Source organism: Pan paniscus, chromosome 1, assembly GCF_029289425.2.
Source record: "Pan paniscus chromosome 1, NHGRI_mPanPan1-v2.0_pri, whole genome shotgun sequence".
NCBI lineage: Eukaryota > Metazoa > Chordata > Mammalia > Primates > Hominidae > Pan > Pan paniscus.
This window is the reverse complement of record NC_073249.2, coordinates 108197738-108215159: the sequence shown is the minus strand read 5'-3', so window position 1 is coordinate 108215159 and position 17422 is coordinate 108197738. Positions and strand designations below refer to the sequence as shown.

Sequence of the window (17422 nt, the reverse complement as noted above, 5' to 3'; positions counted from 1 at the left end):
CAGGTGCTGGCAGTGGTGAATGGGGTGAGCCAGTCCCTAGGCCCATGGATAATGTATGTGGACACTGGTGCTAGCTGCATCAGGTGGAGCAGATCAATTCCCAGGTCCCTGGAAGGTGAGTATGGCACTGGTGGCCTATATATAAATATATATATATATGAGGGGTGGATCCCTCATGGCTTGATGCTGTCTTTGCAATAGGGGGTTCTTATGAGATCTGGTCATTTAAAAGTATGTGGCACCTTCCCCCCACAACTCTCTCTCACTTGCTCCTGCTTTCACCATGTGATGTGGTGAAATACACACACACACTCACATGTGTGTAACATATATATTACATATATATGTAAACATCTGTATATATGTTACATATTTATATATGTAGACATCTGTTGCACTGACAAGAAGGCTGTAGAACATGGTTCTGGGATGATGCGATGAAGCAGCAGCCAGATGATGTCATCAGGGGCCCAGGCTCTGTTGGCTTTCCTCTGCTTATCTCCATGGGTGGCCTTTACCAGCTGGCTTTTCCCCTCATGGCGCATCAGGCCGCATGTCATTACATAGCACACTACTGGGGGTCTCTTGTCCTCTGGCTTCTGGTTGGGTTTGATAAATAGAAGACTTTAGCCGAAGATTTAAGGGGTGAGTATGGGCCTGAAAAGTCCCACAATCTGTTGTCTATAAACTGGAAGACCAGGAAAGCTGGCAGTGTAATTTATTCTGAGCCCAAAACCCTAAGAACCATGGAAGCAAATAGTGTAAGCCCGGGTCTGAGTTTGAAGGCCAGAGAACCAGGCACGCCTATGTCCCAGGGGCAGGGGAAGATAGATGTCCTAGCTCAGACACAGAGAGTGAACATTTGGGAAGAGATATTTTTATTACTGTCAATTTTCTACAATTTAATCTCTACTTCTACAGAACTGTAAGACAGCCTAGTTAATTAAAGGCAATCAAAGATATACAATCCTATAGAATCAGATCATCCCTGAAGGCCCTACTAGACAAAGCCAGCATTTCATGGAAGACACCACTAGTGATCACTTTTCTTCATTTTCAAATCTTTAAGTTTTTCTCCCTAAGAAGCTAGGACGTTTTTGGAAGAGTTAACATGTATGTGTGTATGTATGTGTGTTGGGGGTTGGGGGGGGTATTTATGTATCACCAATTAGACCAGATTGTGAAAGCCTTCTCTGGCATGCTAAAAAATCTGGGCTTTACTCTGTGCAATAATAAGGTTCTGAAACAGGGAAGTGACATGATCACTTTATATATTTAAGTGATCAATCTAGTATCAGTGGAGGATAGTTTGAGAAGAAAGAGATGGAGGTTGGGAGTACAGTTAACAGGTTGGTGTAATGGTTCTGAAAAAGAACAACCAGGTGATTCAGTAAGCAGATAAGATGAAGAGTTTAAGGGGTAAAACATGGTATTGGTTTAAAAAAAAGTTTAAAACCAAGGTAAAAACACCCACACTTGGCAAAGCATTAGGTTTAGGAGTCCAGGCATAGGATGTATCAAAACTACTTAAGGTTTCTAGCTTGTAGCCATTGTTGGAGTCTGGGAATACAGGAGGATCAGTAAGTTCCAGAAAAATAACTTTGGTTTTAGACATACTGCATAAGAGAAGACCTATAAACTTTCAGTAGTAACATCTAACAGATAGTTGAAAATATGGGTGGGAGTTAAGGAGAATGGTCAGGGTTGGGAATTAGGTGTTAAAGCCAAATGAATAGATGCATTACCTAGTGAGTAAGTAGAAAAGAGGGTGGAAAGTGAGTACTGGCAGAAAGGAAAACGAGCTTATGAAGGAAGCTGGAAAACAGTGGTCACTGAAGGAAGAGCATAATGGAATAGTTCTTTCCTCTGACCCTTCATTCTACCACTTGGGACATTTATTACTGCAAAGGTTTGTAGGCCTAGTCCAGTGAGACAGAATCCATGATCAACAAGTTAGTCAAAGCAGATTTGTTACTGACAGATAAACAGAAAAAAGAAAAGAAAAGAAAAAGAAAAAAAAAGAAACCAAGGATTTGGTCCAGCAAGGCTCAATACAACTTTCCAGGGCAGATGGAATCTTGTCTGCCTGTGTTCCATGTCACTCTGCAGCTGAGAGACCCTGCAGTCGCTCTGCCATGGGTTTTATACCCTGAGCATTTCTGGGCTCACACAAGGATTGTAGAACATAAGGATTGCAGAACACCCTGTTCTAGTAGGAACAAGGGCATAGTTTGCGTTGTTCTGGACGTTCCTCCTTATCCCAGGACATTGCATTCTGTAAGTGACAAGGGAGAAAGCTGGGTTGGCCAACGCTGTCCAGGTACCTGTTCTCCTAGATTAGCACTCACTACTTTTTTGAGAACTATTTAATGATATCTGTCTCTTAACCAACTGCATTTCCACTGTATAACTCCTCTAGCGTGGGGCCTTGAACACACCTGCCATTCAATGCATTTTGAGTAAATTAATGAAAAGAACTATGAAACAAAAAGGACATTAGAGAGAATTGCTAAGCCACATAGGAGAAACTGAGAAAATGGTCTGCTAGAAATGTCTAAAGAGAAACATCAGGCCCAGCTAGAAAACTGTGGGGTTGGGGTACAGACACCCCAGGGAGGCACCAATAAAGATGGGGATAAACAACAACTAACTCAATTCTCCAGCTGTCAGAGTCTGCTGGAGTGATGGTGTCAGCAGGTGGCCACAAGCCAATGAATTGCTTTTTAATCACTTGTGTAGTGTAGATCCTCGCAGGGAGGCTCCCTTAGAAAGGAACTAAGGCTCCTCCTTCTGAGTCTGCCCACCTGGTGAGATCATTGATTGCCCAGAGTACTGATTCATTATCACCAATGAAGATGGAATGGTATCCAACTCACCAGGAAACTTAAGTTCCTACTTTTGATTTCACCCTTGTGAACAAGATTATTAGATTCTTGGTCAATGTAACAATTTACTCACCCTCTATTTCCCTTGCCTGTTCTGTTACCGATTGATGCCCTTCTCACTTTATAGTCATTGTCACTTCAGAAAGCAGATATGAGGATAAAGAAACTTTATGTTACATCATTTTACATTCTTGGCTTCATAATTAAAAACATCATTTTAAAGTAGAGATTATATATTTGTCGGTTGCCAGCTTTTCGGATTGTTGCATTGTTCAAAGGTTAACTTTTGGTACTTTAAAAAATTATTATAATTTATTTAACAATCTAGGAAGTTCACAGTCATCAGCAATTCTGGTGCAATTTGAGGTGCAGCTGGGAATTTGAGAATCTCTGTGGAGCTGTTAGTGTAGTGACCCTTGTATGTAACATATATGCATATATATTTTTTTAAAGACAAGGTCTTGCTCTGTTACCCATTCTAGAGTGCAGTGGTATGATCATAGCTCACTGCAACCTTGAATTCCTGGGCTTGAGGGATACTTCCACCTCAGCCTCCTAAGTAGCTGGGACTACAGGTGTATGCCACTGCACCCAGCTTATTTTTAATTTTTTTTGGAGAGACGGGGTCTCACTCTGTGGCCCAGGCGGGTCTTGAACTCCTGGGCTCAAGCAATCCTCCCACCTAGGTCTCCCAGACTGCTGTGATTATAGGCTTGAGCCACAGCATGCAGCTTACATGCATACTTTTGATAGCACATGTGAAGAGATTTCTCTAAAACTGACCTCACTGATTTCATTTTCAGCAAGCTGACCTGGGCCACTCAACATAGCCTTTATTGTTATTGATGTTACTGCATATTCTCTTTTTACAATAACTTTGTGACCAGTAGATGATATCAATTTGACATACATGGCATCAGGGCCTTCACAGTCACCATAGGTTTTTTTCCTTCCATCTATATGTTCTTATCAAATTCTACATTGCTTCACCAGGAACTTTAGTAGTTTCTTGGCAGCCCCACAGCTGCTGCAGCTGTGTCCATGTGCACTGCCACAATCACTACTCCAGGGCTGCCGCCCTACTCCCAGCTGCCTGCCCCCACGGGTTCCTGACTTTTGGTGCTTTATCCTTGATTTCTGCCACATTAAAGCCATAGGAGCCAGGGGTGGGCTTGATGCATTCAGGTGACATAGTCCGCCTTGGATGAGAAATAACGAATTCCGCATTTTATTCTTTTAGCAAAGGAGCAATAATGAATTAACTTTTTAAACATTCTTTATTTAACACTCATGATCCTAAGTATGGTGGAAAACATAATAAACATTAAAGCAACATTTGCCAAATATGTCAAATCTCATCCCAAACATCAATGAGACCAAATATTTTAAATTCCTAGCAGATGGTGCATTTATTTAGAGGTTCCCATCCTTTTTAACTACAGAGATCTCTTTACAATGTCAGACAATTTAATGGATTCTCAGAAGAGTATCTGAAGTTTTAATGAAAATTCTGATGATTGAGAAAACATCTGATGAAAACCTATTATGGATTCGGCAACTCCTTTTTTTTTTTGTTTTTTTTGTTTTTGAGACAAGGTCTCGCTCTGTCACCCCGGCTGTAGTGCAGTGGCACGATCTCTGCTCACTGCAACCTCCACCTTCTGTGTTCATGTGATTCTCCTGCATCAGCCTCCCAAGTTGCTGGGATTATAGGCGCGCACCACCATGCCCAGCTAATTTTTGTATTTTTAGTAGAGACGGGTTTCACCATGTTGGCCAGGCTGGTCTCCAACTCCTTACCTCAAGTGATCCACCTGCCCATCTCAGCCTTCCAAAGTGCTGGGATTACAGGCATGAGCCACAACGCCCGGACTCAATAACTCCTTTACATGAATTTACGAATAATTAATTACAACATTGTAGATTGTTACACTGTCCACAGAAAATCAAACCTCCTGGTTCAATTTCTTGACACATTAATTATGGACTTTACTGTGTTAGCACTGTGACCAAGGGGACATCAGTAAACTTGACACAAGCAGTGACTTGGTAAGTACTTGCACACTGGGGTTTGCCTTGGAACCTGGCTGCCGTTATGTGAGGAAGCTGATCTAGTCTTCTTGAGGATGAGCCATCAGCCCAATCACCAGCTTCTCTGCTGACTGAATGCAGCTATGTGAATGATCCCAGACACAACCAGCAGAACCACTTAGTTGATGCAGAGAATTCTGAGAAATAAAAAATCGTTGTTTTAAACCATTAAGTTTTGGTGTGTTTTGTAACACAGTATAGATAACTGAAATATAATGGCATTTACAGATTTTGAAATACAGCAGTATATAAATGAATAAGTGAATACTTTTTCACTCATTCATTAATAAATATTTTTTCCAAGGCCCAGTAAAAGCACATTGTCCAGTCTACCCTAAAGGCTAGCTTTGCACAGGATCTATGGACCCTTTATAAAAATTCTGTGGCCTCAGAAAATCTGAAACCCACAAGTAGAGAAGGAAGTCCCAAATTTGAATAACATTCTATATGGAGCAATTTCTTTTCTTTTCTTTCTTTCTTTTTCTTTTTTTTTTAATATGGAGTTTCCCTCTTGTTGCCCAGGCTGGAGTGCAACGGTGCGATCTTAGCTCACCGCAACCTCCACCTCCTGGGTTCAAGCGATTCTCCTGCCTCAGCCTCCCAAGTATCTGGGATTACAGGGATGTGCCACCACGCCTGACTAATTTTGTATTTTTAGTAGAGGCAGGGTTTCTCCATGTTGGTCAGGCTGGTCTCAATCTCCCGACCTCAGGTGATCTGCCCACCTCGGCCTCCCAAAGTGCTGGGATTACAGGCGTGAGCCACCGCGCCCAGCCTTATACGGAGTAATTTCAAAGTTTAGATGAAATCCAGAGAACTGTATAACAGGAAGAGAACCATGTGTAAACTGTGGACTTCAGTTAATAATATACTAATATCTAGATTATAATTAATAATGTATCGAATTAGTTAATAAACTGTAATAATTTAGCTAATGTATCAGTATTGATTTGTTTATTGTAACAAATATACTACACTAATGGGAGATGTTATTAGTGGAAACTGCTGAGGTGTCAGGGGAAGAGAGGGAGGGGAAGTCTATGGGGACTCTGTACTCTGTTCAAGTTGTCTGAAAAAATAAAACTGCTCTAAAATTAAAAACAACAACAACGACAACAAACTAGACCCACCTTCACCCCCCAACAACAGGTCTATGATGCAAGCCAACATATTACGTTGGTAGTTTGAGCACTGGTTCGTAAACACTGAATTGTGGTTTTGTACCTGCCTGAGCAAATCACTTTTGCTTTGCTCTACTATTTTCTGTACTGTGAGTTCTGGTCCAAGCAGTCTGTTTTAATGTGGACCTTTACAGCTTATAAAGTGCTCTTCATTTTGCAAGTTCTTTCGTGTACATTATCTCATTAAACCTTGCAACAATCCAGGGAGATTTTTTGCTCCAGGTCCCTTGGTGCAGACATATCCATGAAGGGTCAGTGCAAATCTGTCGCCACTGCTAGACAAAGGATTTTGAACACAGATCTTTCAAGTGGTTGAATGTTTTTATAAACTTGTATTAAAGATGATGCCCTCATAATCTTCAATCTCATAAAGATGAAGAATGACATATTAATAATACAATTGAAAAGGTGATACTCATTTACACATGGAATTAATGCCTTTTCAATTCGAATTTTAGGTCAATTTCTGTTTTGTTCTCTGGAAGTTTTAATTAAGACAGAAAAACTTTAATATGTTGCACCCTTCACAATAACCATTAAAGATTTGGATTTTTCTCTTTTTGAGGCCCCTGTTCCCCCAGGGATATTTTAGCAGGAAGAATGCAATTCAAAGATTTCCAGATGTTACTTCTTAGATGTGTTTCAGCATGCATCTATAAACCATCTGGTAGCAGCAACAGCTGGATTGGGTCCAAACATAAATGTTCATGCAGGTAAAAGGGTATTAATAGAAAAAATTGAACTGATCAGTGGTTTGTCAACTAAGTTTGTGATACTGTTTAATCATTTGTTGAAATGATCTCTCAGTAGCCAAGACAGGCTTTCAAAATTCTGCAGTCAGGCTTCCTGTATGCTTGAGGGGGTTATTCCTCACCTGTATTATATTCCAAATCTATGGCTGAGTCAGAAATTATTTGTATTTAGTCTCAGAAGATATTTAAGTGGTCTGCAGTATTCCTAACATTGCATTCACATATTAAACATGCTTGCAACTTCGTGCTCTTTCCAACCAGTGAAAGAAAGGGCTGTCCCTGAAATGTGCTGGGGAGCAGTGGTGAACACAATTAGTGGGTCTCTGGAGTGTACACCTTGATCTTTGAGCTTCTTCTGACTCAGGAAACGGCAGTAAACATAAGTGAGGGGCAAGATTCCCACCGCCTCCCCTTGTCCCTGGAATGAAAGATTATATCCCTCAGTCATCTGAATCTGGGACCTCCAACAGGGTAACATCATCTCATTAATTCAGCTCCTCATTTTTTGGAAGTTGTGATAATTATGCCAAGAGCTGAGCTGAACTTTTCCTTGCTATAGATCAAGTTTTAATTCTGCAAATTAACAAAAATGAAGACAATTTATAGAAAGTATTAAAATTAATAACAACTTTTGCAGGAAGAATATTCAATCTGCATTTTAAAAAAGTACTTCCAAGTACCTGAAAAGTAGTTGATTTCCCAATTTAAAAATGGTAATAGCAAACATTTATTAAGTACTCACATGTTAGTTATTTTACTAATAATTTATAGAGTATCTAATTACCACAGTGAACCTATGGGTTCTCTTATTAATCCTAATTGTATAGACAAGAAAAGTGAGCCATAGGGCATTATGATATGTGCCCAAATGAACAGATCTTGTAAATGACAGTTGAAATGGGATTTTAAATGAGGTGGATTGATCCTAGATCACAGACCCTTAAACAGTCAATTATTCAATTATAATATCACACAATTATTGTCATTAATTCATTCATTCAACAGAAGCTTCTGAAGTACTAGAGAGTCACAGTTCAATACGGCTCAGTCCCTCCTCTTAACAAGTTTGCAGCTGGTGGATGAGACCAGCAAATAAATAAACAATGGGAAGAGAGAACAATACATGCAACAATAGATAAATACATAATGTGTGCTGTGAAAGTACCCATGGGGTTGGTCAAATCAATAAAGAAGGCTTCTGAGAGAAAAATTAACTTTGGGAGGAGTCTGTGATGGTTATAAAGAGAAGAGGGGAAGGGCTTAGTAGGAATGTGCAGAAGCATGAGATAGCCATCTGGGAGCTTCCCTGGACTTTCCTATCTTATTTCCTGTGACTTTGAGTTTTATTCATTCTGTAATCTGGGGAAGAAATAGGAGGACTTTAAGCAGGAGGGCAGAGGGTACATGTGGAGACAGGATCAGAATGTATTTTAGAAGAAAGTATTTGGAGGCTGGGTGTGGTGGCTCATATCTGTAATCCCAGCACTTTGGGAGGCTGAGGCGGGTGGATCACTTGATATCAGAAATTTGAGACCAGCCTGGACAACATGGTGAAACCCTGACTCTACCAAAAATACAAAAATTAGTCGGGCATGGTGGTGTGTGCCTGTGTTCCCAGCTACTTAGGAGGGTGAGGTGGAAGAATCGCTAGAGCCTGGGAAGTTGAGGCTGCAGTGAGCTGTGATCATGCCACTGTGCTCCAGCATGGGTGACAGAGCAAGACCCAGTCTCCAAAAAGAGAAGAAAGCATTTGGATAGTTTTCTAATTGTTGTGAGAATCCAGGTCAGGTGTGGTGAGGGGCAGAATTAAAGTAGTGGCAGTGGATGTGGGAGGGGTGGGTAAGAAAGAGGAGGAATAAACAGGTCTTGGGACTTGCTGACTGTGGAGCAGAGAGGGTGAAGGATTGGGTGGTTCAGGAGAGATGTGTCTAGGAGGAGCCACTCATTTCTGGCTGGAGCAGTTGCATGAGTGGTAGATGCCTCTCTCTAAGACCAACCTCAAAGGAGAGTGAGGAGAAGGGGGTTTGGTGGAAAGGGGGTGCGTTCATTATTTGGTCATGGCAATTTTCAACTTTGAATGTTGTCTTAGTCCATTTTGTGCTGCTATAACAGAATACCTGAGACTGGGTGATTTATAAAGAACAGAAATTTATTGGCTTCTAGTTTTGGAGGCTGAGAAATCCAATAGCAAGGTGTTGACAACTGGCAAAAGATGCTGCATAATTCCAAAAAAGAGAGTGATAGAGAACGTTCCTTTTATAGGAGATCCACTATCACAATAATAAACTCTCTCCCTTGATAATAGCATTAATCCGTTCATGATGGCAGAGCCCACATGGCCTAATAACCTCTTAAAGGTCCAACCTCTTAATACTGTTGCAATGCCAATTAAGTTTCAACATGCATTTGGGAGAGGACAAACTTTCAAATTCCAGTAAATAGGGCACTGAGTAAGCTAATATTTTATAAAGTGCTTAGAACAGTGCCTGCCACATAGTATATAAGTGTTTGCTGAATAAAAGTTGAGCTGTCCAGTAGACAATTAGATTCCACCCAGGGGAGAGGCCTGGAGATGGAGACATGATCAGGGGCTCATCAGCATAAAGATGGTGGTGGCCACATGGGCCTATAGAGAGGTGCCCAACAGGGCTGTACTGCATAAAGAGAGCAGAGGACTGAGGACAGACCTCAAGGCTATGCTCTCTAATGAAAGCATAGCCCCAGGGACATGGGGCTTGGCAATGAAGATCAAGAAGGTGGCAGTGAAGTGAAGCCAAGGCCCCAGAGCCCAAGGAGTCCAACACATTTCAAGGCAGAGGAGATGGAGAGGGAACACACAGAGAGGTGTGAGGAGAAATAGGAAGAAGTGTTGTTTCGGAAGCAGGGCAGGAGGCGATCGTAAGCAAAAGAAATTAATTAATATTATCAAATGACTTACAGGGCCAGATAAGATACAGGCAGAAAATTGCCTGTTGGACTGAAAAGTATGGAGAGCATCAGTGAACCTAATGAGGATAGCACTGATGAAAGGGACAGCAGTAAGAAATGAATGAAAGGAGATGAAATGGACACAGATAAGTTCCTCAAAGAGTTTGAATGTGGCATAATAGAGAGTGAAGACAAGATTTGGATGCAGATGTAAGATTGAGGGAGGTTGGTTGGTTTACATTTTTAAGATAGAAGAGTCTTGAGCCTCTTATATTGGCTGAGGATTAAGACAGGAGATGGGAGACTGATTGAGCGAGGGGGCAGAAGGGGATGGGACCCAGAGTTCAGTGGAGAGATGAATATGGCTGGCAGAGGAGGACCCCGAAAGGAAGACAGATGCCAATGGACCAGTGGTGGCCTGAAGGAAGTTGCCTGTTGGACACCCCATTCAAAGTAGCTTGCTCAGGTCTTATCTCTACAACAGCAGTTCCTCATGGGATACTACTACCAATCTTTCCTTTTGGAAAATCTCTCCACTTGTTACTGTTATACAGGGATGGGCTGGTTCTCCTCCTCCCTCTCAGAATGAGTTGGTTTTACCTTCTCCTCAGTGCTTCTTTTGACCTCCCAGTTCGTGGGTGTGCCCTGAAGAGTCATCCTTAGCAGTGTTCTCTATCTCAGCATTCTCTTTGGATAGTGGTATTCATGCTTTCAGAGTTACCTACCACTTCCCAGATAGCCTCTCCACCGGAATCTCCCCATATTTAGTTACTTCTTTCCAGCCTACTTTATGCTTCACTCCAAGATTGACACATTTCAAGTGTTCGTACTAGGCTTTTCCCTGGCTCAGAAATTCTTGGTGACCAAATTCAACCTATGCTTCCAAACCCACTTTCTACCACTTGGGAATTCTGCCTGTCTCAATTATCAGTGCAGGGTTCTTTGCTCCCGTCACCCCTCTTGCCTCTCACCATCCCTATCCTTAGTGCATTTTAGCATGATAAGGAATCAAAGCTATGAGAGGCAATCGGTTTACTAGGAGAGACACCAGCTTGCCTGGTAGAGGCTGCTCTTTAATGAAAGCATAGCTCCAGGGACATGGGGCTTGGCAACAAAGGTTAAGAAGGTGGCAGTGAACTTAAGCCAAGGTCCTAGAGGCTGAGGAGTCCAACATGAAGGAGGAAGACTAGAGGGGAAAGAGACCTCCCAGTAACTCTTTGAGGGAAAGGCAGCTCTACTCCAAGGTAACAGTGAAGAAATGTTTGTTCTGACTTCTGGATACCTAGTACACCCATGGTTGACAACAAGTTAGGTCTTTCTGGAAATGGACTACAAGTTTGTATTTTCCACCATGATGGGTTGTATCAGTAGGACACTCCCGCCCTCTAATTGGACTGAACAGCTCAGAGTGTCCTATACACACTCCAGGCCCCCCTCCTTCTGTGTCTCTACCCATGCTGCTCCCTTTTTCAGGCCTCTTTCACACACTGCTGTGCTCTGTCAATCCAAGCCAGCTTCGGAAGCCAGCTCAAGTGCCAGCTGATGCCAGCTGATGGATCACTGTCATAGCCCAGGGGTCGAATTTAGTATGAAAGTGAACAAAGTGTGTGGCAGTAGGCTGGGAGTGGGAGAAGTGGTCTGTTACATATTTTGAAAGATTTAACAACTAAATGCATCTTTGATTGGATCCCCATTTCTAAAAATGTTACAATATATATTCTGGAAATAATTGGGGAAGTATTAACATGAACTAGATAATAAATGATATTAAGGAACTATTAATTTGGTTACTGCATAATATTGCTGTAATTATATAAACAATGACAACTTTTAGAGATGCTTGATGAAGTATTTGGGAATGAAGAACCATTATGTCTGTAATAGTTTAGCAAATAGATATGTGTGTGTGTGTGTACATGTGTACATATTATACATACATATATATGCATTCATATTATAATATGCCAGAGTGCTAATAATTGGAACTAGCTAGTAGATTCTTCATTATGCCATTCTTTTTACTTTTCTGTATGTTTAAAAATTTTTATAATAAAATTTTAAAATAAAGGAGTAAAGAAGTGACACGAGACTTCTTGGCTAGGTAGAGTCAAGAAACTAGGACTAGGATGGCCTGAGTCCTGCCATCATGCCAACAGAGTGGTTCTTGAGCTTGGGTGCAGGCCCCTCACCTGTGGCGATGCTATTTCTCTTCTTAATGGCGAGAAGAGAAAATGAAAGAGGACATCTTCATTTTTTTTCACTTCGGAAATTCATTTAATATTTGATAAAAGCTTGCTCTGTTCCAAATACATCCACACATACTCACTTATTTAATTCTCACAATAATTTTGTGAAGTGATTTTTGTTCTTGCTATTCCCATTTCGTAAGTGAAGACAATGAAGCCCTGAATTTCAGTGATTTTCTTTATATCACAGAACTAGTACATGGCAGAGTGAGATTCGATCCCGGTTCTGCAGACTCCAAGTCTTGGATCATCCTAAGCCCCTGCATTGTCCTTTCTGAAATTATAAAGATCAAAGCCCTCAGGCCAGAGCTGTAAGCCTGTGGAGCTGGTCCTTGAGTGGATTCATGGGAAAAGCCCCTACTTGGGCCATCCCAAGCATCCTTTGGGTATGATACTTTGCAACAATAGACCATCAGACCTATCTGGAGGACCACAGTGTTTCCTTGCTTCATCACAGCATCTCCTGAAATTGAGAGTTTGCCAACCGCAATGTATAAAAATGTTTGATGAACCCCTGTCTAGCCACTGGGTCAGCATGTACCACACAGGGACTCCTCTGATTGCACCAAGGAGGAAGTGCTATCAGCGATTTCCAAAAGCAGCAAGGAAATCCATCTGCAGTTGGGAGTCAGGTTCTCATAAAAGAGTGATTTCTGAATATGAGCAGATAACAGACACCTGACCACATAAAGGGGGAAACAGACTTTTAGGCAGACATTGAGTTGCGACGTTGGGGAATGATGACTGATTAGTGAACCACAGAGTGGGACATGCTGGGCTCCTCAACTGAAGCAAAGAGGAGCCGTGAGGCTGGAAGGTGAACCAAAGAAGGCGGGAGGCATGAAGTGTCAGGATCTATGAACATCTGGGGATGCTTAATAGAGAGGAAATGTAGACCTCCCACACGGTAGCACTTTTATGAGCTCTGATTATACACTAGGGTACAGAAAAAAATAACAGAAACTAGCACACTGGTAAATAAGAAATCTTCTTGATCTGTAAAACATGCTGCTTTCTCAAATCTTTCCCCTTCACACAACATATTTCAGAGGCAAATGATGCTGAGTGTATCAATGTGACAGGAAGGAAGCTAAGTGGGTATCTAGACATTGACATCTCCTGAAGGGCCAAGGCAGATGGCAATGCCCCAGCCAGCTTAGTGTCCTGAGGCACTAGGGGGAGTGATGGCCCCAGTGTTCCTTTGGGAAATCTGCAAAAATGTAATTCTGATCTTTCAGTCTCAGAACCAGCACATGAGTTGGGAGGGCAGGGTGGGAATAGTGAAAGATAAGGGGGAGAGGGAGCAGGGCCTCAGCTTACTCATCCACTCACTCTTCATTCATTCATTCATTCATTCATTCAGTACAATGTGAAGGTGTGTATTCTGGAGTCAGGCACAACTTCATTAAGATCTAAGGCCTACAGCTTGAGAGCTCTATGAACTTGGGCAAGTTACTTAGTCTGTTTAGACCTCAGTTTCCTCCTGTGATAAAAGGAAGTCCCTGACTCATAGAAGTATAATGAGGACTAAAATTCACAGCCTAGTAACATAATAACACCACTGGGTCTGGCAGGTAATGGGTGACCAACCAACATATGCTACAATTGTTGCTGTGTCTTTCAATAACCAGGTGACCAGCTCTGTGCTAGTTGCTCAGTGTATGCAGACGGTGGACTTGGAGACACAATTTTACCCTCCACTTGTGGAATGACACCTTGCCAAACTTTTTTTCCAGCTCTATATTTTTCTTCCTTTCTATTTTTCTTCCCACTTTCCCATATACAGAAAAGTTCATGAATGAAACAGAGAGAAAAGAAGACCTATGGTCAGAGAAGAGATGAGAAAATAGAAAACTTCTAGCATTCTATTTGTACCTGGCACACAGTAGGCACTTGATGATTGAATAAATAATGTGCTCCCAGGGACCAAATTTTCAGGAGAATGAACATTTTTACCTAATTTTCTTGGTGTTTTCATTAAAATGAAGTCACTCATTTGGAATTCAGGGGTTGTAGACTGATGGCTAATGGATCAGTTCTGGCCTAGCAACATGTTTTGTTTGATCTGCAAAGTATTTTAAAAATTGGAAAATGTCACATAAAAACCCATGTTTCTGGCTTCTACTGGAAAATGAGAAAATCTGGCAACCCTGGGCCTGCATTCCCCCACAGGAATGGTCAGAGGGAGTCAGGGAAAGGCTGCCCGCATTCCATGGGACTTTCCCTCCCTATGGCCTTGGGCACCACTGCCCTCTAGTGTATTACAGCCTCCTGTGGCTAGGGCACTTCCTCCTGCGTATGTATTCCAAGCAAGGCAGTTTCACTGGGTTGTTTTGGTCATCTTGTGAGGGATCGCAGGTGAGGAATGTGCAGCAGGGAGGCCTCCTGGCACAGCCCTTTCTCAGCCCCACACTCACTCCCAGCCCTGTGCTCCTTCCCGGGGGCCTCTCCCCTTGGGCTTTGAGCCTGGATGACTGACTGAGATTTTACTTTTCATCCAGATATGTTGGCCCCATGTCAACACCGCTGACACCACCCTTCCTTTATGATTACTCCCCTTCTGGGCAACAAGAAAATGATTGACAATTATTGTGGCATCTGATACAGGGGTAATTTCCCTCTGGTTGGCAAACCACATGATGGAACATAACTGCAGATTCTTTGCATACCTTCACCATGATTGAGAGTGATCCCACAGCCACGGCTTTACTGATTCTGAGATCAGAGCATTCAAAGCGAAGACAGAGGGTGCATCACCATCCCGTAGTGCTGTGGCCTTCGAGCTTGCCCTGTCTTTTTGTTATCAATGATCAGTAGTACACTTTTATTTATTTTTTTCTTAAATGAACTCCAAAGAGACCTGATGAAACTAGAGCTTACCTTGGTCCTATATCCTCGGATCCCAGGAGGCCCAGAGAGCCCAGAGAGCCCAGATGGAAAAACAGTTGCCTCGTCTCTTTTACAAAAGGGGGCCTGAAGAGGGAACGAGACTTCTCCAGGCTCATGGAGGGAGGGAGGGGCACGGGGCCCTCAGAGCGGTCTCATTCCAGGTCTGACACCTTTCGCCTGTGCCTGCTGTCCTGAGTGATAGTCCCAGAGTAGCACTAACAGCCGGACCTCTGGCCTGTGGCTCCTGTGGAGCAGATACAGCCTTCACTTTGCAACATTTGAGCCAGGTCCCTGTTTGGCTGAGTGACAGCACTTTGGCAATCATCACTCTGAATTTCCGGTTTCTGGGTCTGTCAAGCCTGCTTTCTGCTGTCTCCACGGGGCAAGCAGCCTCCTCAACGGCTCCTGGGGATCCTGCCGCCTTTGCATTCCCCTCCAACACTGTCCCAGGGTTGGTCTGTGTCCTCACATGGCAGAGACAGGAAACAAGCTCTCTTGGCGAGATATTACTTCCACTCAAGCGGGCTGCGCCCTCATGACTTCATCTTATCCTAATCACCTCCCAGAGACCCTGCCTCCTGCTATCGTCACATTAAGGGGCAGGGTTTCAAAATGTGAATTTGGGGGGACACAAGCATTCAGACCATAACAGGCATCCTTAGGAAAAATTCGAAATACAAGCAAAAATTTAAATGTTTGGCTTCCTACAGCTAAAATATGATTCTGAGGACATTAAGGGAAAGTTGGAATTAATCTGTGTTGTTTACAAACATCAGAATTAACCAAACCATTGTGTGTATAAAATACCTGCCTCCCACCACACATACACATAACGTTTATCAGGGTTTTTTGTTTGTTTGTTTTGTTTTTTTTGCCTTTTTAAAGAGCTGCATATGGAACCAAAGATAATTTTTTAAAATTGAGATATAATTCATATATCAGAAAATCACCATTTTATTTTATTTTAATTAATTTATTTTTGAGACAGAGTTTTGCCCTTGTTGCCCAGGCTGGAGTGCAATGGCACGATCTTGGCTCACTGCAACCTCTGCCTCCCGTGTTCAAGCAATTCTCCTGCCTCAGCCTCCCAAGTAGCTGGGATTACAGGCACCCGCCACCATGCCTGGCTAATTTTTTTAATATATATATTTTTAGTAGAGACAGGGTTTCACCATGTTGGCCAGGCTGGTTTCGAACTCCTGACCTCAAGTGATCCGCCCACCTCACCCTCCCAAAGTGTTGGGGTTCCAGGTGTAAGCCACCGTGCCTGGCCGAAAATCACCATTTTAAAGTATCCACTTCAGTGATTTCTAGTGTCCTCATTATGTTGTGCAACCAACACTATTATCTACTTCTACAACGTTTTTATCATTCCAAACAGAAACCTCACCCTTGTGCCTCCTTCCCACCATTCCCTGGCAATTGCTACTCTACTTTCTGTCTCTGTGGATTTCCCTATTCTAGACATTTCATGTAAATGGAATCATACAATATGTGGCCATTATATCTGGCCTCTTTCACTTAGCATAGTGCTTTCAAGGTCCATTTGTGTCTTAGCATATATCAGTACTTCATTCCTTTTTATTGCTGAATATTTCGTTGTATGGACCGACCACATTTTGTTTATCCATGCATCAGTTACTGGACATTTGGGCTGTTTCCATTTTTGTCTATTTTGAATAATGCTGCTATGAATATTTGTGTACACATTTTTGTGTGAACATATATTTTCAGCTGTCTTGGGTATATATCTAGGAGTGAAATTGCTGGGTCATAGGGTAATTCTAGATTTAACTTTTTGAGGAACCACCAAACTGTCTTCCATAGTGGCTATACCATTTTACATTCAAGATGAATATTGTTAATCTAGCAAACAGTTTAACAACTGGACAAAAATGAAACATTAAACCATGCATAAAATTGTGACCTAGAAAAATTTACATCATATATTCAAGTCTCTACTTTTGACTTTTCATCATTTACTATGTGGCTTAGCATTGCAGACTTAGGTCTAACAGTTGTAGTTGAGCTTACTAGTTGTATCCTGATAACCATTTTTCCCTTTTTAGTAATCAATTTCTTAATTTTAAGCTGGTCACTTCACTGCCCAAAACAAAGGTAACATTTTTTAGCTTCCCATGCAGCTAGTATGGCCATTGACTAAGTTATGGCAAATGACATGCAAGTAGAAGTTTGGTATGTGTCCTCTAAAAAACACCCTCAAAGGAAGGAAACATGCCCTTTCTCCTCATCCTTACTCCTGCTTGCTGGAATGCAGATGGCATTGCTGAGCTCAGGCTGCCACTCTGGACCCAGTGGTGGAAACATTGTGCTAAGGAGGACAAAGCAAGAACACTGCAGATGCCTGAACCCCTAATAGAATTCACTAGCCACAACTTGACTACCTCTGGACTTCTTCATGTGAGTGGAAAATAAATTTGTATCTAATT

The 17422-nt window shown here is 42.1% G+C and overlaps 1 protein-coding gene across 1 annotated transcript in view; it reads right to left on the bottom strand.

Moving 5' to 3' along the window:
• Positions 1–3201: 3201 nt before the first annotated feature.
• LOC100980207 (elongin-C-like) overlaps positions 3202–17422 on the bottom strand; it is a 52019-nt gene continuing 37798 nt past the window's right edge. Inside the window, exons 4-5 of the mRNA XM_008973493.2 lie at positions 3621–5113; positions 3202–3315 (exon numbers count right to left, since the gene is read on the bottom strand). Of these exons, the coding sequence (XP_008971741.1) occupies positions 3202–3315; positions 3621–3797 (291 nt within the window). The 5' untranslated portion in view covers positions 3798–5113. The remainder of the gene's footprint in view (positions 3316–3620; positions 5114–17422) is intronic.